Here is a 27,301-nt window from a genome sequence, read left to right as displayed (position 1 = left end):
CACCGTAAGAAAGGCTTACAGTATCAATTATGCCACATGGACTGATCAATAGATTATTGCGAGGGAACGCAAAAGGAAAAAAATTCCCCATGTCCCCTGGAGGGCTCCGTATTAACATGATATGGAACTTTATCTTGTTTTTTTTGTTTGTTTTTTAAATAAATCTTTATTGAGATACAGAATACATAACAGTATAAACGCAGCATACATTGTGGTATAATGTCTGCCAGGGAGTTACAAACATTGAGACAATACATCACCATTACATTACATAAATACATTAAAGAGAGAACAAAAAGAGCATGTTTTAATAGATTTGGGGAACTCACCTTGTCATGATAAGATCCAGTCAAGACGCCATCCTGCTGTCTCCCGGGCAAACATGTGACGTCACAGATACGTTGCGATTGTGGGAGCAACTCTTTATCAAACACCATCTCTTTAGGGAAACTGACAAACCTATCTTTGAATTTGACTAAACAAGTGTTTAATTAACATTGTATTTTAACAGACAACACCAACACTGGTAATCTAACACTTTTGATTATGCTCTGTAGATTTTGATTCATTCCCTAAAAGATTTATTATGGAAAGTGTTTTTTTTCTTCCAGTTTAATATTGTCTTTAAATTCTGGTTCTCTAAGATGCAAATACAAGTGAAATGTCTTGCCTAGGAAAAAACTGTATTGTACAATTATTTTGCGATAGTTTACTGCCAGTCGTCTGTCTTGATTGTGACAAGAGAAGAAGACATCAAATTGACAATATCCTACTGTATTTTGGAATAACAGTATGTTACTGCTGGAATTCCATCGTAAATTTACAGCCATTTCTAAGAGTGCACATGAGATTGTGATTGACAACGCTGTAACCTGCCTCCTGCCTCTGATTGGTTGTTTCCAGATAAATGGACTAAAGGGTAAATGGATTGAACTTATATAGCGCTTTTCCAGTCATTTTGACCACTCAAAGCTCTTTACACTAGAGTCACAGGGGGCTTCAGAGAAAATATAGATGTGTGCTTTTTGGTCTGGGAGGTGTAACATTTAATTTTTACTGCTAAAAACAAGTTTAAAAATGGAGTATGATTAATTTTGCATTTGATAGGGCCCCACATTTTTTCTATTTCTATAAACAAAAACAAAAAAAAAATTGTGGGGGCCCCCTGTCGGTCAAGGGCCCTTGGAATTGTCCTAACTTTTCCCCGCTGAACAGCGCCTCTGGGTCAAAATAAGTTTTCAGGTGGGTTTTAAAAGTGCATAGTGAAAGGGCCTGTCAAATGTGCGAAGGTAGAGTGTTTCGTAGCTTACAGGCACAGAGAAAAGACCCTGCCATTCCCAGTTCCCAGGCTTAGAACTGGGAATGACCAGGAGCAACTGGTCAGCAGGCCTGACTGATCGAGATGGAGTGTAGCAGTGGAGAAGCTCTGCTAAATAAGGCAAGGCAAGACTGTTTAAAACCTCCAAAATGTTTTTAAAGTAATTATATACACTCTAAAATACACTGGCAGCCAGTGGAGAGAAGCCAGGACGGAGTAATCTGCTCTTTTTAACATGTTCCTGTTAAAAAAAACAGCTACAGACGTGAGAAGACTGACTTAGAGAATATATGTTACCACATTATAAATGCTTCTAAAACTGAGTTTTAATATGAGTTTTAGAACTATTTCACTTGAAATCAAAACAGTCATCTAACTCTTCAGATTATTTGTTTTTAATCAGCTGACATTGCATCCTTCATTAAAATCTTATTGGACTACAATGGATTGTATAAAATTGGATGTGATTGCAGTGGTGTGCAACAAAACCTGCAAACATATTGTGAACCACTGAGTACTCCTTCACTAATAAAGGACACCATGTCACCAAGACAACCGTGCTGTCGGCCTTTTCACATAACACTTCTGTCTCATCAGTGGCTCATCATTCTGCCCACACAGGCAGAGGGATGTTTAAAGTCAAATTGAGACATTTCTGTCTCATATTTAATACAGTATACATAGTGATGTAATTACATACATAACATTATGTACAAGTAGAAAAACTTTCTTTAAATTAATAAGGAAATTGCTTAAAAGATGAAAACAGAACTCAGCAGAATGAACTTTGCAGTCAGTCCTGGCTACATCAAAAGCAGTCATTTAACAGCTTTATGACTGCATTTTAATATCTGACTTAGTATAATAAATACTCTAAATAACACTATAAACTGAGTAAGATATATTTGTATTGTGCAATGTCCTGTCAATGGGAAACAGCAACAGAAGTTACTATATTCCATAAGAAGAGTAAGAATTTAACGAGATTAAGATCTAAACAGCACAAAGCAAAAAGCTGAGGTTTGAAAGTTGAAAAGTAAAAATAAAATAGAAACCCAAAGTAATATTAACAAGCTTCTGTCACAGTGCCAAAGCAGGTGAGAACTCAATCTGCAACAGAGAATGTTGTTCATATACAGACTGTGACCGGTGGATTTCTGCGTTGTGTGGTGATCAGACAAACCACAAGACATCAAGTTTGGGTTTGGAGGGTCTCCGTTTATTTAATCTGTCAATCGGGAGATATTAGCATTAGCACTTAGCATGTGCTCAAGTTTTCCAACCAGATCTCTACCCAGTGGAACCAATCAATCAATCTTTATTCCAGAGCAAAAAGGTCCATAAAAAAGGTAAAAACAAAATAAGAGAAAAATAAAATAAAATTAAAAATTAAAAAAACATGACATTCACTGAGTCACAAATAAATGATGACACCAATGTTTCCACAATCTTGAGAAAAATCTCACTGTACTAAAAACAGGATTTACTAAATGAATAACAAAAGGGAAGAGGAAATTAATAACTTAATATTTATAATAGTCCTGGAGGACCCTGCACAAAAGAAAAAGAAAATAAGAGGGAGTTGGAGGACCAAACCCCTTATAGTAGACGCAGAGGAACACAGCAAGTCAAGTAGAAGCGGATAAATACACGAAAGAACACATTTTGTGGAAATATACAACTATTAATATAGACCCAGCTACACTTGTATACTTTTAATCTTTATTTTTGTTTCATTTTGTTCATTTAACTAATTGCACTCAACGCTTTTTACCTATAAATAATTGAACGACAGTGATTCCAGAGAAGTACACAAGATGGCAGCAGCAGAGCTTGTTTTTTAGCATTCTTCCACTAGATGGCAGAAGCGTCCCTCCCTGGTTTGTAGGTTACAGAGAGGAGCTAAACGGAAAAGAAGAAGGTTCACAGCTTGGTGGAGCTTCCTCACAGGAACAAATCTGACCCTGAAATTTGGTAGAAATGTTTGAAAATTTTAGAGAAAGACTTCACATGGTCCAACAGGACTTCTCAACCAGGTTTGTCGCTTCTTTTTTAATCATGGACCACAACATGATGTTTGGATATCCTAGATAATGTAGAAACAGCTGCAGTTATACTATAGTAGTTGAAGTAGCAGATGTGCTATTATACCGTGTTTGTGGTGCACTGTCAGCATTAAACTGAAAGAAATGTTAGATAGTTGGATTTCCTTTTGGTGACCTAATCTGCAGACACCCGTGTTTGGATCGCAGTCTGTAGTTATTGGTCTCAGCTGACGATCATGTGACGCGTACGAGCATGAAATGACGTAACCGCCAACCCTGTACGAGTCTAGCGGCTGAAACCCTGGTGCATTATGCTACACTTTTATTTTAATTCTCTCTCCAAAGAACCCTGCTACCGAAGTCCCGGGGTTTATTCCCGATTTAACAAAGCTGAGTCTTAATTTGTCAAACTATTTTAGAGATTAGGGAGTTTCTTTTATATCTCGTTTTTACAAACATTTTAAATGGAAACTGAAGGCTGGAGTTGTGTGGCGTCGGGACATTTTGCATTTAGAAAGTTTACATGGGACCGTTTGTTGCTGAAAACTGTTGTCAGTTGTTTTCTTTTAACTGCTCAGCTGTACATTAAATGTGTAATATTTTAGTGAAGCAAAGTAGAAAGCACAGATTAACGTTAGTTCGTAAGAAGGTATTTCAGAGTGTAACTTTTAGGCTGGATTGTTTTCTTTGTTGTTGACTGGTCTAGAAAATGTTTTCTCTTTTGTCAGAAAAAAAACCCTCCCTGAATTTACCCAACTCCTACTTTTGCAGAATACTTCATGACCCTGTTCTGCATCTCACTCTGTTTCAGTTTCAAGACCCTGGGAGACGCAAAAGAGACGAAAACCAAGAGGAAATCCAGGTGATGTTATCTGTGGATTTGTGTTTGTGTGTATGCCACAAGCACATAATATCACTGGTCCAGTTTCGTGATCTTCACAAATTGTCCCCTCAACTTGTATTAATGTATTAATGAAAATATTTAATAATAAAATCTTTTTTTATAGTTGCACAATCTCACACAGAAGAAAACGGAACAATCCTCTCGTTAGTTTCAGTTCATCTGTTGGTAAAAATAATTGCATATTAAGAAGTTATATTATTTTACTGATGGGGGTCAGAGGGCCTGGTGGCGCCTCGCTTCTGTCAGACTGCACTATAGGTAGCCACCATCAGCATGGGTGTGTGTGTGTGTGTGTGTGTGTGTGTGTGTGTGTGTGTGTGTGTGTGTGTGTGTTAATGACTGTAGTGTGAAGCACTTTGGGGTCCTCTGGACTTGATAAAGCACTAATCAAGTACAAAACCATTTTACTTAAAGTGGACATATCATACTTTATTTTAACATGTAAATCATTCACTCATGGTCTGTAAAGTAAAACTGCAATGCTTTGGTCTGAATTCCTTCATACTGTAGCCCCTGTTCTGAAGTTTGTTTTGGAACAACTTGTTTTGTTGCATTGTTTTCATGTGAATGAGACATTTCATGCCCCAACCCCTCCAGGTCTCAGAGCATTCCTCTACATCCCACTCAGCCATATTTGTAGGTTGTTGGCAGCGATATGATTATCTACTGGCAGAGAAACTATTTATTCTAAAACTTATTAAAGATGTTAACAACAGAAGACTTACCCATCCAACCACACGTGTTGGAACCAGAGTCTGACTCAGAACAGGAGAATGAAGAACCACACATTCAAATAAATGCATCACAATGGTGTCACTCTCTCCATCCATACTAACTACCTGCATTATGGAGTGTAGTTTAGCTATACTACCCATGCATATCAAATGTCTTTTAAAATATTAATGCTACTACAAAATGAATGAAGTAAACAAAGCTTCATATAATTAAGGACTTCACTGACACAAGCGTCAAGAACGTTACTGAATGGATTTGTGTTCTGTCTCCCCAAGACAAAAACGGTAAAAACAAAACCAAATAATTATATCCAAGAACATGCAGTACAGTATCACACCAATGGCTAGGATGTCATTATAAACACACAAAATTAATGTCTAAAATAATCATTTTTTGTCATTTTAGCATTATTTGGAGCTTTGCCGTTTCCCTCATTTGCATAGAGGAGGAACTGACCCTCAATCAGACAAAGACAGAAAATCACTCTTGATACTGGCAGAGGTTGCTGAAGCACTCATCCTTAAGTGCTCCAAAAACTGACTTTCCCCACAGATGTGGGGACATTCTTGAGAAAAATATAACTAAGCCGACATTTCAAACACTATCTAATGTTGGACGATGTATGGAACCTTGTGCATTAATACCAGCTAAAACTGAACATTTTGACTTGACTACTTGTAACTTCAGCATGACTGAACTTGGACTACAAAATTGCCGAAAAGAAAAAAGTTGGCACAAAACTGATTAGTCATGACCTTGTTTAGCAGTTCCACAGCAAATGCAATGACATCATAAACAAGAAAACATTATAGCAAATGGAGAAAAATGAACAGACTGAAAAATGTAACCCAAAGACAATATAAAGATATCTATGCAGCACTAGGAGAGAATAAATTTACATTTTTTGCACTCATAGACATTCAAAGTACACAAAATGCATTTTAGGGCTAAAAAAGAGGATCTCGTGTCACAATTGTTGGTTAAAACCAAATGTTCCCTAGAATACATAAATGTAACTGGAGAATCTGTCACTTACCTCTGAATTTGTGTAAGTATACCAATGTCTCCGGAAACTTTTTAAGCAGTGATTCATAACTACAAACTTCCAGGAGGTATGACTATGATTTGCAACACCATTTCTACCAGCCTACCTTGTGTGTTGAAGTGTGTGTTGGATGCAGCACCTAGTAGCTTCCTGGACTCTTGTCACTAAAACATTGTGAATCTTTCTTTCAGGTTGGAAGAAGGTTTTCCATTTTTAGGTGCAGGACTTGACATTTTGAACAGGTCAGTAGATTCTATGCTTCTGTAATTCCCTGGTTGTCCTTCTCTGACATGCACAATGTGTTCACTGGGCTGTTTATTTTGCACTGATCTGATTGTCTGGGTGAAAGCGTTCTGACCCATTGGGACCTTGATTTGGTTGGTCTCTGTAAAGCAGACCCAGAATGTTTGGATGGAAAGAAACGGTTCTTATCTTTCTTTAGGTTTGAGAAGAGTTGGTTTCTGCTCCATAAAAGAACCAAAACCTGTACCCAGATAGCAGAGGTATGGACTGTTTTTTGTTTTGTTTTTTTCAGGTGTGTCCTTGCTTCAGTCCAGCTGATTTTAATTGATGGCTGATTAACAGGCGTTTGCTGAACTGCCATTAGCTGAATCAGGAGTATTAAAGCAGGGAACCTTCTAAATCAGTGTTTCTCCACCCTGGTCCTCACCGCCCCCTGTCCTGCATGTTTTAGGTGTTTCCCTTCTGCCACACTTGAATTGTATCTCTGGGTGATTAACAGGCTTCTGCAGTTCTTGATGGTCATGCAATCATTTGAATCAGCTGTTCTGGAATAGAGGCTCATCTAAAACATGCAGAGCAGGGGGGCAGTGAGGACCAGGGCTGAGAAACACTGATTTAATCAATAGGCTCTCAAGTTCAGAGTTTTAGTTTCAAAAGTCTGTAGGAAGTGTGACACTCACTTTAATTAAATCTTTCTCTGATATTACTTCTGACACAAACCTCAGACATCTGTTTGATGATAATATGTTGTCAAACAGATGTTATGAATGGTGATGAGCATTTCTCTGTTGCCTGAGCTGTAGTTGTGGTAAAATCTGATGTTTGGACTGGCCATGTTAATAATGCCATCCAGGACGGCAGAGCACAGCACTCTCTGTGATATCCCACACCTATGGAGAAGTTTGTAGAATTATGTTGTTCCTCAAAGTGGCTCCAGAGCGTTAACCATTTGTTTTAACCCATTCAAACACCCGTCTGCTAATTTGCCTTGTAGGAGCCGATTGGCAGGAGCCCCAGAGTGTTTAACACCTGTAAATGCACAGGGATGGATTGGTTCAGGTGGCTCTGACCCAGTTTAACACATAGATCCAAGAGCAACGCTATAGAGAGTCAAAATCAGCTTATAAGCCAGTCATCATGGGCCAGAAGATTTTGATGATCTCTGAAAACTGGTTCCCCCCAATCCTCCCATTTACAACATCTTTCATCAACCCCAATGCATTCATCACGCTGCATTTCACACGGGCATCACAACGGTATTTAGATGTTTACAGAAATGATGTTGAGTGCTTCACATCTTGACATAATTTATTTGTTAGTCTGTTGTAAAAAAAAATTATAAATTAAACTGGTACGTCTAACTCTTACCTTTTCGTAGAAAGTGGCGTTTGCACATTTCAGGCCCTGTTTTGCATTTATGATTAGAAATGAAACCTCTGATCTTTAATCCTTCTTTATTTTTTAGTCTGTGGATGGTGACATAGTGATGCTGTCGGCACACTGGGAGAGGAGAAAAGCTGCTCTGACACACCTACAGGAGCAACTGCAAAGCCTACCAGATTTCATCACCGAACTTGATGCCATTACTGCTAACATAGGTGTGTATGTGTTCCAGATTTGCTCTATTAATGACTCACTCTTGTATCCATTATAATGGAGTAAACTGTGAATGTGGGAATTCAGGGAAGCAGAATTTTTAAAAATGACAATCCAGTTGCTTCTGTCTTTTATTGACAGACATCAACTTAGTTTGATTGTTGTCAGTTTGTCCTATTAGGTCAGATGACCTAATAGGACAAACTTGCAAACAGAGGGAAAATTGTTCAGAGATGAAAGTTGTAAGTGACTTATATTTTGTTGTTCAGCTGTTGTTCATGTTTTCAATATGCCATGCTAGTGACATGGGAATCTCTTCAAACTATGCAAGTAAAGCAGTAAGACTTTCTGGTAGTGTTGGTGCACATGAATTATCCCAGGAGTGCTAACAAAATGTTAGAGAGTTGCAGCTTCTCTAACCTACCCACCCACAGCCCTACCCACTTTTTCCCTGCTTTGCTTTGTCTTTTGTGCTGCTTTTTGGAGCCTCTCTTTGCACATCCTGTGAATCTACAAATTATGAATCTGACTGGTGAACGCTCAAACTAACATGTGGGACCAGAGCTGCCATTTGGATGTGATTCTTGCTGAGATTGGCAGGCCAGCTGTGGACCCTGGTGCTCACCGGGGGGTGGAATCAGTCTTGGAGAAGTTGCTAGTTCGGTCCAGCGGGATGGCCACACTAATTTGGATGATTGGAAAAACAATGGAGATGTAATGGTGAGACTTTAGGGTAGATGAAAATTAAAAGTCTTATCAACTGAAAAATATTGTCACTATCTGAACTGGGTCCCCTGTGTCAGTCTCAGATCTCCTGGATGGTATGTAAACATGACGCACTTTCCCATCTCCTTCCCCATCCTGCAGATACACACTCCCTGATCTCACTCTAACACACAGAGCAGTGCTGTCAGTGGCAGCAGCCCCAGGCTGCCTGTCTCCACTGATTTCGTCTGGTTATTGTCTTCTCTGGATGGATTCATCTGAAATGAATTTTGTGGTGCTTCGGTACAATGACAAAGCATTCATTCATTCATTCATTCATTCATTCATTCATTCATTCATTAACATTTAAGATACCACACCAGTTACGCCTAACCTGAGGAACTGTTGTTGCCTGTCAAGTACACACTTCCTCTAAAGGCAATGACCTCGTTCTGCTGCACTGAAGGTTCACTGAACAGAATGAACTGTTGCCTGCTGAAGACGAGATGCAATCTGTCTTTTGAATCTATTAAAACTATTTACATAATTTGGATTGTATATGACACAATATGAGTTATGTCTCATGAGAAGTACCTTCAGGAAATTTTTTGAATTTAGACTATTTGATTAAAATTAAGTCATTTTCTAAAACAGATGAGAATATAACAGGTGTGTATATTCCATAAATGTGTTTTATTTTGAATGTGTTTTAGCTCAACTAGAAGGTGAATTTGCAGAGATGGAGAGCAGACTGCTGCATCTGGAAACTCTGTGTTGTCAGTGTGAGCAACAGACTGTAAAAAATCATCATACGAGTCAACTTGAAGAATATAAAAAGAAGAAAAGGTAAGGGATTTGATTTTTTCTATTGTTGTCAGTCATTTATCTTTAAGGTTTGTTCATTTTTTTCCAGAAAATAAAGAAAGATTATCAGGAAAATCACATACACTTTAACTCTTCTGCGAAGGCTTTGTTCAAGGTTTAAGTGTGTTTATGGGATTTTTAAAATAATTTTTCAGAAGTACACTTGTGAGGTCAGACACTGATGGTGGATGATGGTCTCCACTCTAATCTAAATCATTCTACAGGTTTCCTGTGGAGGTCAGAACTCTTTAGGGACCTTTGTGTAGTCATTTTGAAACAGGAGAAGTTCAATTTGTCCAAAATGTCTCTGTATGCTGATGCTTTAAGAATTTCTCACAGTAGAACCACAAGGCTGAAGGACACACACACCATCAGTGTGTCTGAATTCCGGGGCTGCATCCTGTATCGTGACCTTTGAAGGACCCATCCTATGTACACCAGATCCTTCGAAGGCAGCAAATATATGGGGCCATTTTTCTGCCATAATCCAATAGCACACATTTTCAGTCTGAAAGCAGGATTTGTTCTCAAGACTTTTAATACTTTTGCTTACATTTTCTTTTTGAAAGCAGGACTTCATGTCTGTCTTCTCAAAACTTGTAATGCTTGTACTCAAAACTTCTCCTTGCGCTCACACATAGGCTGCATTCAAACTGCAGCCTGACGTGACTAAATTCCGCTTTTTTTTTGACGTAATGCGACCAGTTTGTGATCTTTTTATGACAGTCTGAACAACACAGGTTGGATTCTTTTTGAATGTGACCCAGGCCACTTGGGTATCCGATACATATCCGATTCAAATGTGACCTAACGTCCAGGTTGCATTCATCTGACCTGAGTGACAACAAATCTCACTATTTTCCATCCTCATGCGCAAGTGGGAAGAAAAACAACAACCATGATGGATTAAGTTGTTAGTATGCTGCTCTGGTCGGACAACAACTTCAAATGTGTAAGCTGAGCTCCACCGTTAGTGACCATCGATATAAAGTCGTGTTTATTCGCCACAGTGTGTTTTGTAAACCAAGTATTTCTGTGTTTTGTCTTGTTTCAGTGGTAACACTTTAATTGAAGGGGGGCGAATAAGACGGTCATAAACATGACATAACACCTGTCATGAACATGAATAAGCCTTCATGAATATTTATGACTGTTGTCATAAAGTGTCTTAATTTATTATGACACTTTTAATACAAAGTTGACATTATTCAAAATGTCTTTATGACAACTTGACATTAACCAAGAAATCATAACTGTTTAAACTTTACCTTTAATAACATAAAGTTACCAAATTTTTAAAGTGCTATCAGTAATACTTTTATAACAAATTTATATCAGTTATGATTTCTTAGTTAATGTCAAGTTGTCATAACAAAGACATTTTGAATAATGTCAACTTTGTATTAAAAGTGTCATGATTTACCGAATGAATATTTATGACAGTCATAAACATTCATGAAGGCTTATTCATGTTCATAACAGGTGTTGTGTTTATGACCGTCTTATTCACCCCCTTCAAATAAAGTGTTACCGTTTCAGTTTCACACTTTTTTGCATTAAACCTTCTTCAAATACAACACCAGCCATTTTTGAAGGAAGTGATGCAACACACAGTTTAGCTGACGGTGAACATCAAAAAAGGATGTTGGCTCTTATTGGGTGGAAGAGTTCATTTATTTTCAGGACTCCTGCATTTAAAACCTTTAGAGACAAAAAAAACCTCCTGAAAAATCCGGCTGACGTCTGCAGAACACCAGCAATGCCAAGAACTTTATACTAATATGTTAATGGCTTCATGTAAAATTTGAAATTCCTCTTGCATTTGTAACATTTTGTTTTACTGTCCTCACAGTTAGTTTGTGACTACGTTTCTATATTTCTTCTTTTTTTACTCAGTTTATCAAATTAAACTTTTTGGTTTAACCTTCTTTCATAAAATGATGTTCAAGTTTGGTCCTTTGTTAAAGGACGTTAATATAGATAAACTGTGACTTAGTTTGGGTTATCAAAATATAATAAAGAGGGCCATACTGATGAATAATAAGGACATGGTTTGGTTATGTTCAGAGCATTTCTTTCTGCATAAAAAGCAAATGAAAGAAACAGACATATTACTTGAGTTTTAACAGAACCTGTCTGTTTTGGTGCAGGAAGGAGGCGGATTTACTGGAAGGTAAGCAGCATCTGTTCTCTTTGTGTAGAAATTAAAACCAGAAATGAAAAATGAGTTGGCATTGTAAAGAAAACACTCCCCCAAAAAACACTGTGTTAAGGTTTTTTTTATTATTATTGCTGACAATATAAGCACATGATGTAGGTAATTATGTATTTTCAGATCAATTTATTATTAATCATATAATTTATTATTAATACATTATTATTGATTATGATATCCAGGCTTTCATCATGTTTTCAACACAGTTGGCTAAAGTGAATTCAGGGCAAATAATCAGGTTAAGAGGTTGTTTCAATGGAGAGAATAACAAATTCTCAACGTTGGCAACCATGGAAGCATTCTTCTGGGGGCTGGTGTGTGTGTGTGTGTGTGTGTGTGTGTGTGTGTGTGTGTGTGTGTGTGTGTGTGTGTGTGTGTGTGTGTGTGTGTGGGGGAGGTTATTAAAAAGGTTTTCAAATGATGTTGAAACTGTTTGCATAATGGTGAACAAGCAACAAAGTAAACGATCCATCCTAAACTGGATGGCTCCCTCATAATGATTTCTCACTTCACTGTATCAACTTGAGCTTTGATTCATCAGTAGCTGACAGAAACACATGGACACTCTGTGTGGCCTTCAATAGATTGTTGATCTGTCTTTGTGTGAAGCATCAGTCTGCTGTCTGTTAGTCTGACCTTTATGAAGGTGAAATACAATATGAAGACAACGGGTCTAAAAGTCAGGTTTTATGGCGGCACGGAGTGGTTTCAGTTCCCTTGAAAAAGCTTGCATATTTAATAATTGTTTTCTTTTGTAGCTGAATTGAAGTGTGAGCATGCTCAGAGAGTGGCAGAAATGGAGCTGGTTATGCAGCAGAAGCTGCGAGAGCGACAGAAGGTTTACGAGGAAGCCTTCAACCAAGACGTAGAGAAGTATCTGTCCACTGGATGCCTACAGGGCAAAGGTGACTTCTTTTTCTTTAAACATTTATTTTAAGTACCACTGAGGACAGGATAAATCTGAATGATCAGATAAACATAAACTGTACCAGGTTTCATCTTGCTACCTAAATAAAATTGAATGGACAGTTGAAAGGAGTTTTGGTGCACCAGAATTCTAACTGTATGCTGATGTGTGTTGGCAGAGTCTGCAGGGGTCGATGTGGCTGTTCTGGATCAGATGACATTTATTAACTTATCAGACCTGGAGGCCCTGGATGATTTTCTTAATTCCACTGGTGAAGATTCCAGTTGTGGATCCTCTCTGACCTCGGGTTTGTTTAAATTTGAGAATTTAAAGGAATTCCTGTCTCTATATTCAGTCCTCTACAACATCAGATGTAACTGGCTAGAGTTGGAGCTGAGACACAGCAAAAGCTAGGAATGATACAAGTTAACCATTCTTATCATCTTTCAATAGGTCCAGACCTCAATTCTTCCTCTTTGGAGTCCTTGAATCAAGCTCCTCCCATAAACAGCAGTCAGTCAGACCAGGCTGCAGAGTGGCAGCAGAAGGAGCCACTGGTTCAGTCAGATGAGGAGGATGTCCAAGCAGACATGTCCCTGGCTGCTGTGCAGGATGTTGGCACGGTGTGGGACTCTGATGAGAGCGATGGAGCAGATCCACTAATGGAAAAACCTCAGAATTAAAGAACTGCAGCTCAGTAATCAGTAAAAGAATTTTGTTCCTGTAAACCCAGGCATTCAACTCCAGTCTTCAACAGCTACAGCCCCTCATTTTTCTGTGTCCTTGCTGATTCAGCTGATTCAGATAACAGGGTTAGCTCCTTTGGGAATGACTGATTAAAGTGTGTTAAAGAAAAGGAAAGATTAAAAGTTGTATAATAATATTCTAATTTGAGAACAGACAGGCTTGAAAGATGTTACAGCTTTTAAAGAAATGCTATGGAGTGGACCTTCACAGTGATTCACCTCATTGTGTACAAAGTTGGACTTTGAGTTGGTATTTTTTAAAGTGAGTTTTGTTCCAGTCAGAGCTGAGCAGTCTGCCAGACTGAGTTGTGAATCAACTATTAGGTCAAATAATTTCACAGAACCTCACATCAAAAAACCCTTTAACAAGAGTTGTTTTGCTAACAGTATGGTATGGCAGCATGTTGCTTCACTTGATTCCTAATTACATTCCTCCATGTAAACGGGCATCTGAAGCAAAGCCGTCTTGGTGTTAAATATTTGTAATAAATTTACTTGAACCACAAAGGCGTTTGGGATTTAATTTGTTTTAGAAATGAGTCTTTAAAAGGCTGTGCTTTGAGTAGCGTTTAAACTTCACTTGTCCAATAAAACTGATTTTCCAAACTCAAATTATGTTGACTGCTGCTGACACTTTATGGATAGATAGAAAGTTGCTGGAAAGGTGTAGCCATGTTCTGTAGTTATCTGTGTGAAGACATACAGCTGAGCTGACAATGAAACCAGTCCAGTCATTATGCATCAATATAAACTTGGACCAACAGATGTTTCAGACATCTTGTTCTGAGTTATAGTCGCTTTCCATTAAATACAGGAAAGGACTGCAATGAGAAGATGGAGCAGTTCATGAAAACACCAGACTGGACATATAGCACTTGACTGGGATAATCTCTAATTTATCCAAAGCACTTTTGAATCCGACTTCCCTTTTCTATTCATAATGACATGCATTCGTTTGTGTTATTATTCTTGTCCAGTAGGTTACTTTTGTACCATATTCCATCACTTAATTTCCTTAAAAACTGTTAATGGGACCATTTAAGATCTGTGACACCACCAGTTGATATGTTTTAAATGTTCAACTTTATTTTCTCTGTGTGGTAATCGGTGATTAAAATGCATAATAAAATTAGAACACATTTCTGAAAACACCACCCGAGACTTCCACATGGATATATACATCAGTGATTCTTGTGAAGAGGGACAAAACTGGTTCTATGGATAAAGCACAAAATTTGAATGAAATATACACAAATTTTTTTTTTTTTTTTTTCAAATATCTGAGTAAACTAATCTGGGCCATATGAGCACAGCAATGTATATTTTCCTGGTGTTTGAATATTTTTTATTTTAAACTTTGTAGTAGGTGGTGTCTGTAAAAACCCTCGACCTGGAGCAGAACTCAATACTGTTCTGTATTGATAGTATAATAGTTTAAAACAAGTAAAGGAATACTAAGATAGTATATTATGAAAATCAAGTGCAAGTATTCAAATAAATTATAAAAGTATCAATAAATTGAATTAAAAATCATTTTTATATATTTTCCAACTCCATTGAAATTTGTCCCTAGTTTTTGTCAACACCGTCAGAAATTAAAAGAATGTTTAAAAAAAAAAACCATCAGGCATTATTGGGGGGCACCAGAACTTCTGAGGACCCCATGACCACTTCCTTTCTCTTCGTTTGCCAAGAGGGCTAGTTAGCTCTGGTTAGCTTATGTTATTTAGTTTTTCTTCCATTTTATTCCCAAGTTGTTAGGAATAACAATTTAGGAATAAAATGTGTTTAAAGCATTTAAACACATGGTTGACAACCATGATGTGTCAACTCTATAACTGACAATTTACAAAACGATTAAATAAATGCTTAATTTTGGTATACTGTAAAGATTTCATGGACCTAATGAGCTACAATATGGCCTCCTTCAGAATAATACATTATAAATTGAGGTAGTTCGGCATTTTGTCAACTCCGTCAGTTTTTAACTGTGTGACTCTTTCAGTGTTGACAAATCTCACTTAAATGTGCAGTTGATTCATTTTAATGTATTTTAAATAAATTGCATTAATTCACATGTATGAAGTATTTTTTACTCACTAGTTTGTCACCACCTTCAGTTCAGTGTCAACTCCATCAGATGGACTTTGTTTTTTGTTTAAATATTTCTTTTGTTTCTGGAGAAGCATTTGTCTTTAAAACAGAAAAATCGCTAATAAAGGTCATTAAAAATTATTTTATATTTATTTTGTCAGATGGTGATGACAAAGTTCTGGGTCAGGTCCATTAAAAATGTAATTTTCAGAAAAATGCTACAACTGGGAGCCTGTACCTTAGCATCTTTACATTTCCACAACATTATTTGTCATAATTTAAACCCATTTTGTCCCTCTTCTCAAGAATCGCTGATTATATATATATGAAACATTCAAAATAATAGTCTTGCGTCACTAGCCAGATAAATCACTGGTTTTGTTTGAATTTCTTCCATATTACAAACATTTTTAGGCAGTTTAGCAGAAGTATAGAAAACCAACAGACTCAACAGGCATGATGTGCATGCTGCCGATTCTTTGAAACTGAATCATTTCCTGAAAGGGGTGTGTTCAAAAAAAATAGCAGTGCCAAGTTCAGTTAGTGAGGTCATCGATTATGTGAAAAAATGTGTTAAGCAGGTGACCCTTAAAGGATCAAGGCAACTGACGTTGCATATGCTGGATGTGGATTTGTCTTTGAAAAACTGAGTAAAAGGGTCGCTCAAGACACTGTTCAGAAGAAGGACATCGTTTGATCAAACCATTTTTCCCCTAATAAAAGAGGGGAAAATCTATAAGGTGCAGAAAATGATGGGCAGTTCATCTAAAATGATATCAAACACTTTAAAATGGCAGCCAAAACCAAAAAGACAAGAAAAAGAAAAACTAATAATCAGAGATCCATGTGAAGCCAAGCTACCAGCAAGAAACCCACAGTGGGGAAAAAAAATGCTGCGCTGAATAGGTTACAACTTGAAAAACATATTTGACTGGGCTAAAAGGAAAAGGCGTAAGATTTTGTGGACTAATGAGAGTAAGATTGTTCTTTTTGGGTCTAAAAAGTCTATTTTTTTCTTTTTGAAAAAGTAATTATATATCATTTTACAGGAAGTCAAATACAATGTTCAAAAAAATTGCAGTGTTGACATCTTTCCAAACTCAAAAAGATACTGTATAAACTTAGAAATCCTGTAAGATTCAACTTTCCTGAGAATCATAAAATATTTAGTTGCATAACCATGGTTTCTGATAACTGCTTCACATCTGTGATCCATGGAGTCGACCAACTTCTGGCACAGGTCATCAGACATTACAGCCCAATACAGTCATACTACATTAATTTGCTACTTAATTTTGTTTTGCACTTCTAGTCACTCAGTGTGCACAAAAAATCCCTTAAGGAGAAACCACCATACCTCTTGTGATTTCTGTCTTGGTTCTTTTTAACAAACTAGTCATCATAACAAAACTGCATTTGGGATTTGACCTCAAGCACTCACATCTAACTATATTTATACCTCGCATATCCAAAACTCTCACTGAGGCTTATAGAGTGCTTAGGCCAGAATTATGCAGTCTGGATGACGAACTGTTTGGTATTACAGTTCTTCAAACAGCCATGACAGAGTCAACTTTCTTTATGAATACAACGCATTTAAACACTGTAATAAATCAAACTCTGGTAGAGACCGATCAGCTTGAAATTTAATCAACATTTTGTCCAGTCATACAGCTAGTAAATGTATTATTTCTCCAGTTACTCTGTTGGGTCCAGTTTCAAGGAAGTTTTTTATGAAAGGCTACCACAAGTTTTAGCTTATAATCTCATATCTCAGTTAAGGAATTTCACTAACTGAGATATGGGCTCCAGAAAGAAGAAACATTTATGGACTCAGACTGCTTTAATGCAATATTCCAAAGTCTAGATAAGACTGACTGGTAACAAGATTCTCTCAAACCAAGGCTTCTACACAGTTAAACATTTATCCTAAAATGACAACTTAACTTTTTCTTTCGTGTAGAAGTTTTGTCAACAAGATACCTAAAAACTCTGTGGCAAACTCTGATGGGACTGGTGAACAAGTCTGTGACTAATTCTGTACAACCCGAGTTGTTTTTTGCACAAGAAAAGCCAAATGTTGCACAACCCATTCTGGCACCACCTCAGCCCAGCCTTTGTCAATCACAGGACTGCCGTTAGAGTCCTGAAAGGAAGTGGTCATCGTTACCATGGCAGAATGCTTGGGGTTGAGAGCATGAGTTTGCCCTGATTTAATGGAAAGAGAACCAAAACTAGGAAGTGTTGTTCTGGTGCCAGAATCTTTTAGCTTTCCTTCAGCCGGTAGTAGAGTCTGAGGAAGAGTTTGGTCCGGAGAGCCAGAAGTAATGTCCAACTTCCCATCATTACAAATCAGGTTCCTGAGCAAACGTAGATGAGTGTGTCCTGTTGGTAACCCTTTGACCTGTAGATCAGCATCTCCATCCAATCCATTACCGCTTACGGATTCTGTTGCTCGGACTGATGTGTGGAGAGTTGTGGTCAGAGTCGATTTATCAACACATTTGACCCATTTTGACCACAAGTCTAAATCCACCTCAGGTATAACCTTCTCTGACAATCTAACAGAACTATTTCTGACACTAACAGAGCTAAAGTCCTCAATACCAACAGCACTAGATATTGCGCTATGTCCCTCATTATAATTATGGTTTTCCTTGTGGGAGGCACTATAAGCATTCGTACAACTAACACTGTGACTATGTGGACAACGAGTAGTGATGGCATCTTCAGAAGAAGAAACAATACCAGAAGAACCTTGAGTGCTTAGATGATACTCTATGCCATAACTATCATTTTCTTGTGTACCTGAAGCATCTGAGCTTTTATTGACAATGGCTAACCTAGACACAGATTTTCTCAAATTTAACCCCTCCTCCCCATCCTGAGCAGTTACATTGTGTGATCTAGCTTCATCTGACATGTGTGTTGGAAGCATTTTCAGCTCACCGTCTTCATTTTTCAGGTTCCTGGCTTTTTTCTCTGTCTGCTCTTCTGCCTTTTCCTGTCCCAGGATCACCACCTGTCTCCATTCTATTCTGCCAGCAACAGACTCTTTATCTTTAAAACTACTTCTGTCCTGTAGAAAAGCCTGACTATCCTCCACATTGTCTTTATTGGTCACTTTTTGATCCAAATATTCTCTTTCCTCAGCTTCAAAAGATCTCTGTCTTGCAGTAGGATTCTCCAACTTTTGATCAACAAGCCAGCCTGAACTTCTGACATGGTTCTTCACAGCTGTGGGAAAGAAGACAACCAAATAAGGTCAAAGATATAGGGTCATGGGTCACATTCAATAAATGGTAGAGGAATGATTAGGCCTGTCACGATAAATTTTGCTGGACAATTAAATGTCTAAAAAATTATTGCGATAAACGATAATATTGTTTCAAGACCTTTTGACACTGATTTAATGGAAATGACTAATGATGCATGTGATTTCCTGCCATAGATAGATACACTTTATTTTCAAAAGAACATACAACACTGGAACTGATAAACTTAATCAGTTCCAGTGTTAATGGATTCTCAGTCTCCATTAACAAAAAACGTACTTGAATAAAAACTAAACAACATAAAGCCAAAGTGGAAAAAAATACTGCATTCAACCAAAAGAGTGCCGATTATGAAGTCTGTATATTATATTGGCCTTCAGTAATCACTAGATTTAAATAAAGATGGGCACATCCCACTACCTAATGCAGTAGTTCAGACTACACCATTTTTTGCCCTTTGTCGCTTGTGGTTAGTAACCGATCATCCTGCAGTGTGTGGTGTGTTACGGTGGATCGTCGTGGCCGCTCCGATCTAAATCAGGGGGTAGCCAATCAGAAAGCGTGGATTCTCCTCCTGCTTTCTGAAGGGAAATTACGGAGGGGAATCCCAAACAGCTGAAACAGCAACACGAAGTCCAGCGGACATCGGAGATGATATGTGGAAACAACATTAATATTTATTCAACGTTTCGTGCTAAGAATATAGAATGACAAGGAGAAGAGTTGGAGCCAAATTGCTACCGCAGTTGATGAACTCGGTAACTTTTCAGCTGTTCTTTGTTAACGTGACATAAATAGGTTATAATGATTTTCATTCGGTCAGGACTTTAGGCTGACTCTAGCCACATGCATCACAGGTAGATTCTAGTAAAGCACTGATTAATGCCTGGTTTTAAAATGAGTTAACTGAACTTGTAGCCTTTATTTTGTGACCATGTGGCTGGACACCACACGGCACGACGAACCCGATCGAACCGTTAGACCTTCTGTCTGCTAATGTGTCTCTCAGGGTTTGAAAATGGGCCGACAACTCGTGTAGTGAGAGCTGGACATTAGACTAAGGAAATGAGGAAGGGAGGGTCAGTGGAGAGCACCGGAGCTGAGCCTTTTTTCATTTAGTGTCATCAACAGAAAGAAAAAGGGCAGGAAGAGACGATGGAGCCGGTAATTAAAATGAGGTCGATAGGTTTAATCGTGCGATTAATTGATTTATCGTTTATCGCGACAGGCCTAGGAATGATGCAATATCATAAATCATAATTTGCAAACTTACACATGTCTGTGTCAGTGCACACAGAATCACAGCAGGAACACACTGTGGGGGAAGTCAACATTTCTTCCCACCTACATATCAAACAGAAAATTCTGTTCATTAGTTTGTTAAGTATATTTTACTCAGTGAAATATGGTGACAAAATACTTTTTCTAAATGTCATTGTGGAAACAATGAACAGACAACATATGAATTAACAGGTCATGTCACAATAAAAATGTTCTGCTTGGAAACACTACAGTCGGAGGTTCACATGAATCTTTCAATACAACTTACAAAATTAACAATTATTATTATTAATAATAATTAATTCATTAATTACAAGACAGTTTACTCCAATGGTGACTGGTTTGTACATGTATAGTGATTTATCCCAACACCCTTCACACACACTCATACAGTCAGTCCTAGCTAGTGCTTGGGAAGCGAGGCGGTCGTGCACCGATGCCCTCTGACCAGTAGGCAAGATGGGTGAAGTGGCCAAGCATACAACAACAGAGGGTGGAGGAGGGCTCCAACCAGCAACCTGCCGATTGCAGGCCAAGCTACCACTGTAGCCACCATCGTCTCACCAATTTCCAAACATTAAGACATTTTGAGGCTTAAATTCAAATCGGTAGACGCTTTACACTAACTAGCATCATCAAGTTTCTAATTGCAGCATTTTCGGTGTGAGTCTCTCCAGGTTGAATTGATAGTGAAAGGCACAACTTCAACATATTATAAATAATTGGATTCAGTATTTTTTTCTGTCTAGTGTTTCAAGAGAAGGCTCAAGTTCAAGAAAATCAAAACACCAGTACTGTACTGAACGTCTGATGTTCAGTACAGTACTGTGGTCCCATGCCATACATTAAATAATAGACATACTAAAGCAATTTTAACTATTAGCAAAATTGTTACTGTCAGTATATAAAAAAATATTTAGATTAATTGTAATTTTCTTCAGTCACTAACCTGCCAGCAGCCTTGTTGAAGTTACAGGACTTTGCGATGCTTGAAGTGCTCAGACCGACTGACAGTGTACAGTGGAGGTGCTGCACCTGCAGACAATGTGGGTGGAAACCATGAACTTTCTCAGGAGGACAGAAAGCATGGGATTCTCCAAGATGGCTGCTGACGACGCTGCTAGATTCTGTGCAAACATCTACATGTTCCAGACGAGAACTGAAGTCTATGGTACTCATTCAAAGCTTTACAAGTGTAAAAGCATGCTCTTTAGAAATCCACGTTTTAAAGTTTCCAACCATTGATTTCAGAAGGTGTTTCATCAGGAAAAAGGCTATTTTTAATTCCACACCTCTGTGTGTACTTAGTGACATTTTCTTCTGCTCCTTTCATTTCCTCAGAGACTTGACCTGGAGAAGTCAGTACATTAAGCAGACTGTGAACCTTACTTGTGAGACTCCTCTAAACAGAAAGGCATCCACTGAGAACTTCACCACACTGCCACCTCCTGACAGGAACTGAGAACTGCTGCCCTCCCTCCTGCTGTCTGTCATGCAACTGCAACAATAAACTAAAATCAGGAAATAGCCAAGCAAATGCCACAGTATGTGTATGTTGGCTGGTGCATACCCGTAATTGGTGATGATATCCACTTTAGGCAAGCTGCTTGGATCTTCAGAACTTGTGGCTTGACAGGAATCCACATAAAGCCTCTCTCCAGCCAACAGAGTTCCCGCCTGAGCCAAAAAATAAACTTGCTCTCCTAAATAGAACGTATGACCTGGGGACAGGGGCTCCCACTGGGCTAATACAAACAGAAGACAATTTTCAATTTACAAGTATTTCAGATTATTTGACAGACATATTTCAGCTTAAGTAAACACATTAAATTAGGATTTTTGCACAGACATGTGAATCTGAAAGCTTAGACATCGATTCACCAAAAGAAAGCACACAGAAGAAGTTATTCAATTTAGATGTAATCGTACTCATGCCAACCAGCAAAAGGGAACAAAATGATATTTACAAAGAGCTGGCATCTCCAGAACAGGGCTAGACTGGACCAGAGGCCCAACACTGGAACCAATAGGAAGAGTTTTAGCCCGTTCCCATGATCCCACAGGGAGTAAAGAGTAAAGAGTTCTCTTCCCAAGCAGATATTTTCTCCTATAGGTGCTTCACTTTTTGGCCAGTGAGATGCACCTTTTAGAGACAGACTTTAAATGTGCATTTCAGTAATTAACAAAATCTGCAACTGACTTTAAATTCCTTTCAAAGTAATCTCAGAAATAAAAAAATTAAAAAAAGCAAAATTCTGAAGATAAAAAATACCCACCATTACAGACAGTAAGGCTGAAAGTTAGTTTACTCTTGATACTCCTCAGAAAAGTTGTGTGTTGGACTTGTGGTCTATAACCAACTTTGTAAGAGTAATGAAACCTGAAGCACAAGAAGATTCATATGATGTCAGAATGATAAATAATAAGTAAGAAGGTTGTTTAAAAGCAGCTTATTATGCAACAGTCTCTTTAACACATCATAACATGATTTGAGCCATGTCCTTGCTTTTAACTGGATATTTAGGATTGCTACAGTGTTTTGGTTCTTTGTACAAATAAAACTGAGCCAAATTAAGATACGTGTTCTTCATTGAACTGATCATCATTAATCATGAACTACTTTGTGGTCTGGAAAAGTGTTTTTCCACTTCTGTTTCCTTAATGTAGCTTTTTAAGAGTTCAACAAAAATTGTAGTTATCAATAATTACCTGTTATAATAGCAGTGGATGGGAAGATTAATTGGAAAAACTCTGATGACATAGCCTTGTGAGGGAGGAGTGTAGTTCAACAGGTAAGAATAAACCAGCTGACCACCAGCAACCTGGAATGAAATTTAAAAAAGACCTTCAGATTTTTACGCAACGCATTTTGTATCCAGTCAACAAAACAAGCAGGAGAAAATGTCACAGAACAATAGAGGTTTGTGACATGTGGGGTCTTTGGTTTTGAAGAATTTTTAAGTGTGTAATATTCCAATACTACTTTGAGTTGAAAACTGGAACAACTAATGTGCTAAACTAAAGAAAAAATAATCATTTCAGAAATGGATTAGAATTCATATCAATGCAACCAAAGAACTGCAAGCTGACATGTAGCTCATTTAAGTGCATCTTAGTGTATTGGGTATTACTGAAGTAATCAATAAGTAATCTTTAAGAAATCAATTCAAAGCATAAAACTGACACATTCATTATGCAGACATGTTAATTGTATGCTTTAAATTGAAAACTATTTATTAGGCCAATTGAAAAGGATTTCATGTAAGTTGGTCTATGTAATTATGGAAAGAAATGTCATCAATTTTTTAGCAGAAAATCAAAGATAGCCACAACAGTGAGCAGAAGATGGAAAAGGTTATTCCTTAGGAAACCGTCTGTTCAGAGCCATCCAAACATGTTCATAAAGTGTTTAGTGGAAGGAAAGAGTGTGATTGGAGAGCAATAATAGCCACCCTTTGTGAAACACAACCTATTCAAGAGTTTGATGGAGTTTTATAAGATGCGTACTGTAGCTGCAGTCAGTGTTTCAATGGCTTTTAGAAACATTTCCAGTACATGAACTAAAATTGGTGCATTCCTTTTTTAAAGCCACTCTTAAACCAGACAACATCAATAGTGTCTAAGAAATGGCTAACGAGCTCTTCAGCTTTTTCTAGAAAAACAAGACTATTACAGAATGCTCCATTAAGATGGAAATCAATGCCCCAGACTCTGCAGCAGAGTGGGGAGGTTTAAAATCCAGGTTACTTTAGGTCCACTATATTTGGAGAACAATGTGACCTGCAGGCTGTCATTTCACCAACTCTAAATTCAGCGCTGTGCAGTTTATGCTTCACACTGCTGGCAAATGTTATTTTCAAACAGGACCTGGAACCTGCCAAATGAACCAGTAGCTGATTTAATGACCATGGTATCACAGGGCTAATATGGTCAGCAAACTGGCCAAACTCAAAGCCCATGGAGAGAATTTTCTCTACAATCAGATGTTTCAGTCAGCATTTCAGTGACCTTCTTAAGAATGTTTCGACTGACTACTTTTTGCTTCAACTCAAGCAAATAATGGAGTAATGCCATTTACTTTGCTATATGAAGTACTTTATGTGTGCTGAGCCCTCTGCTCTTCACTCTACATACACATGACTCAGTCCACCAAAGTAGCACTCTTGTTAAATTTGCAGATGACACAGCTGTAGCAGGTCTCATCTCAGCAGGGATGAATCTGTCTGCAGGATCGAGGTGGAGCGACTCACAGCGTGGTGCACTTTTAATAACTTGATCCTTTACACAGCCAACACCAAGGAGTTTAAAGTGGATTTTAGGAGAAGTGACGAATACAAGCTCAGTGAGCAAGAAGAGGTAGTCTCCTCAGAGCAGATGGGTGTGCAGAGCTGGGAATACATGGAGAAGTTTGTGACGGTCAAAATTAAATCAGTGGAGGTTGGCTAGACTTACATGTTAAACAGGGTAAGAGGCGCGACCGTTCAGACATAATCTGTGTACAGACAAAATCTGTTGGGTTTTTTCCCCCCTTTTCTTAATCTCACCTTTCACTTAAAATGGTCTGTTTGGAAGTTACTTTAAAGAGGGTTGCCTGTACCAGAATTAATATAATCCTTTTATGAAGGCTAATTTTGGTTGAATGCTGCACCAATGTAGGTGTAGTGTAAAAACCACACCGCTTGATGGGCTCATGTCTGCTTTGAGGACCAGGTAACTGAATACAGAATCCTGGTGCCATGAGTGAGTACCAACCAATATTTAACAAGTATGAGCTTTCCGTTTCCATGACTTTTGAGCAGGCCCTTAGTTCCCTCCCCCCCCGAAATATTTTTATTAGAATTTTCTGCTACAAAACAAAACATGGAAAAAAAATAGACAAAAATTATGTGCAATTCCTCCCCGAGCCCCCAAAAAACAACCCCAGGGCTCACTATCTGCACAAAAAAAAGAAAAATCAAGCTTACATGTCAGTGTTTGGCAAGATGTAGGAAGGAAAACCAAATATCTTTAAAGTCTGGAAGCTTTCCTTTTGTTATACAAGTCAGTTTTCCATTGCCATGTTCAATAATTTGATCTATTCATTTGTCTTTGGTCTTTCCATGTTCCTCCACTTCAGAGCAATCAAATGTTCAGCCTGCAAGAGGCAAAAACTCACAAGCTTCTCTCTCTTTGTAGGTCCTTTAAATCCATCTGGAAAAATGTGAAGTAATCAAAGTTTACTGTCCTCTGGAACATCCTGTTCAATCATGAACATGATAACCTTCCATAAAGTTTGAAGCTCTATACATTGCCACATGCAATGGAAAAGAGTATCCTTATCTATATTACATTTAACATACACATCAGAAATATTTGAATTGAAATGGATTTACAGGAGTGATATACGTTGTAAATAACCATTTGTATTGCAATAGTCTAAACCTTGTGTTAATATTTTGCGTTTGAGCCAATAGTCATGAGTTATTCCATTCATGTTTGTAGATCAGTTTTTCATGCTTCTAAATACGAGTATTTTCTTCCAAAGCTAAAAGAAAAATATAAAATTGGGAAAGTAGGCCTCTACCCTGATGGTGAACTAAATATTCTCCATAGTAGAGAGTGGAGGTTCAGCAGTGGATTTCAGTGAGGCAGTAACAAAGCTTCTAGTATTCAAGTACTTAAAGTGCTTTTGGGTCAGACTGTATTTGTTTAGCAGTTGTTCAAAGGACATCAAGACTCCTTCACTATAAAGGTCCCGTATTTTACTAAAGTCATATTCTAAACCCTGTGGTTTGAATCTGTTATTTCCCCAAATAGGTGACAGACATGAGATCTTGGACACCTCATCCAATATCAGTGGTGCCAAACTGATATTGTGTTTTTGAGAAAAAGAGTTTTGGTATTTTTTAACTTGGTTAAAATTCTTTTATGTTTTAAATCTTTGGTGTTAAAATAAAGACATTAACAAAATTACATTAGACCCATTTCATCATCGAGTGTGGAGCCTGTTTACAAACTTGAATTTAGTTAATATAGGGGAAAAAATGTTTAATTAAAAATCAGTTGATGGAAAGCCAAACTTAGTTGTTAAAGTTACATAATTTGCTTATATTTAGTGAACAAATGCAAAATAAGTTCACTGAATGAGCGTTTGCTAACAAAGACTAACAAAGTCTAGTTAGTTCAACTAATTTGTCTTTTGTCAATCTGAAGTGATTTGACATAGTTATGTTAATTCGTTAATTTGATCTTAGATAAACATAAGGTTATAATGTGAGATTATATCTTTGTTTGCCTTCATCTGAAACACAATCATGTATAACCTGTTGGAAAAATAAATAAATAAAACTTATGTTAGGTCAAAGATTAATTTCTTTGAGTGTAGACAGTGATATGTAGGGTTTGGTTTAATCACTTTCTCTAATATTTGTCCTCTTTCACAAACATATCAGTTCACAGTAAGATGATCGTTCTAACCTGAACTTTTCCGCCACACTCCAGCAGGCCGTACTGGAAGTACAAGTACCGGGACGTCACTTCGCTCGGTGCGCACGAGCCTATCCGGAACAGGGATGGCACGTTCCAGGCCCGCAGCAGGAAGCGGTCCACGCGGACCGAAACTGTCTCTGTGCCGCACCAAGCCTCCACAGCGCGGGCCACCTTCTCCGGGATGCTCTTATGTTGCCGCGGCGGGGGGGCGAGCAGCCCGGCCAGCCCGGCGGGCAGAGGCCCTCCGTACGGAGCTGGTCGGAACAGCTCCGCTGGAACCAGCGGCATCGATGCGTGCAGGAAAACTGGCAGGCGGTAGGAGGAAGGCATGGGGACGCTGTTCATCATCTCCTCTGACGACGTCGGATGCAGAACCGGGCCTCCAAGTGTGACATGAAACAGACTCCAGAGAAGCCAGAGAAAACCCGACATGACCAGCCAACAGGAAGAGCAAAGCCGGAGAAAAGTGGAACCCAGCAGGAAAACCCGTGGATCTGATGTCACAGCTCACCTGCCAGCTTCATTATCACACCTGCTGCAGGCTGATTGGCTCTGCTCTAGCTGTCCCCCTGTGGTGAAGATACAAATACCTTCAGTGGCCAGTAGAGCTACAAAGAACACAAATAACTTAACATATGAGAAACAAACAGCTCCTCAAACTGATATGTAGCCAAATTTACAGATTTTCCCATTTGATATGAGAATAGCAGCTACATTTCATCCATACGCTACACTGTCTTCTGAAATAAACTCCACAGAAGTGGCAAGCAAATGTGATCATCTGTTGATTCATCCTGAGGTCCTGACCTCAGGCCCTGACCTCAGGTCCTGACCTCAGGCCCTGACCTCAGGCCCTGACC

At 38.3% G+C, this 27,301-nt stretch overlaps 2 protein-coding genes across 3 annotated transcripts; one reads left to right on the top strand and one right to left on the bottom strand.

Annotated features, from left to right (window-relative positions):
* Window positions 1-3,161: 3,161 nt before the first annotated feature.
* LOC103478790 (dysbindin-A-like) lies at window positions 3,162-13,830 on the top strand. Of its 2 annotated transcripts, none has more exons than XM_008432844.3 (10): window positions 3,162-3,354; window positions 4,175-4,225; window positions 6,239-6,289; window positions 6,490-6,550; window positions 7,756-7,888; window positions 9,305-9,437; window positions 11,606-11,628; window positions 12,429-12,575; window positions 12,756-12,884; window positions 13,031-13,830. In XM_008432844.3, the coding sequence occupies exons 1-10, from the start codon at window positions 3,299-3,301 to the stop codon at window positions 13,258-13,260; spliced, it is 1,014 nt and encodes a 337-aa protein (XP_008431066.1). In that variant the 5' UTR covers window positions 3,162-3,298; the 3' UTR covers window positions 13,261-13,830. The 2 variants fall into 2 exon arrangements, with proteins under 2 accessions (XP_008431066.1, XP_081453328.1); XM_081597202.1 differs by lacking the exon at window positions 3,162-3,354 and adding an exon at window positions 3,660-3,757.
* A 3,211-nt stretch (window positions 13,831-17,041) lies between these two features.
* LOC103478789 (uncharacterized) lies at window positions 17,042-27,232 on the bottom strand. Its single transcript, XM_008432843.3, has 8 exons — window positions 26,430-27,232; window positions 22,683-22,795; window positions 22,250-22,353; window positions 21,544-21,718; window positions 21,363-21,471; window positions 20,923-21,008; window positions 19,966-20,036; window positions 17,042-18,654 (listed from the first exon to the last, which is right to left on the bottom strand). The coding sequence occupies exons 1-8, from the start codon at window positions 26,871-26,873 to the stop codon at window positions 17,450-17,452; spliced, it is 2,307 nt and encodes a 768-aa protein (XP_008431065.2). The 5' UTR covers window positions 26,874-27,232; the 3' UTR covers window positions 17,042-17,449.
* Between the last annotated feature and the right edge of the window lie 69 nt (window positions 27,233-27,301).

Source organism: Poecilia reticulata, chromosome 16 (genome assembly GCF_904066995.2).
Source record: "Poecilia reticulata chromosome 16, P_reticulata-male-v2, whole genome shotgun sequence".
NCBI lineage: Eukaryota > Metazoa > Chordata > Actinopteri > Cyprinodontiformes > Poeciliidae > Poecilia > Poecilia reticulata.
Note: the sequence above shows the minus strand (reverse complement) of the source record. Positions and strands in the feature narration are given on the sequence as shown.

Bases quoted from the DNA above. Each gene is read 5' to 3' on its own strand.
- LOC103478790 (XM_081597202.1), top strand. From the start codon at position 3,675: ATGCTACACTTTTATTTTAATTCTCTCTCCAAAGAACCCTGCTACCGA. The intron at 3,758-4,174 runs GTCTTAATTTGT...ACTCTGTTTCAG, and splicing joins TCCCGATTTAACAAAGCTGA to TTTCAAGACCCTGGGAGACG. The intron at 6,551-7,755 runs GTATGGACTGTT...TTTATTTTTTAG, and splicing joins CCTGTACCCAGATAGCAGAG to TCTGTGGATGGTGACATAGT.
- LOC103478789 (XM_008432843.3), bottom strand. From the start codon at position 26,873: ATGTCGGGTTTTCTCTGGCTTCTCTGGAGTCTGTTTCATGTCACACTT. The intron at 21,719-22,249 runs GTGGGTATTTTT...TGTTTGTATTAG, and splicing joins CAGCCTTACTGTCTGTAATG to CCCAGTGGGAGCCCCTGTCC. The intron at 20,037-20,922 runs GTTAGTGACTGA...TTTGATATGTAG, and splicing joins TTCAACAAGGCTGCTGGCAG to GTGGGAAGAAATGTTGACTT.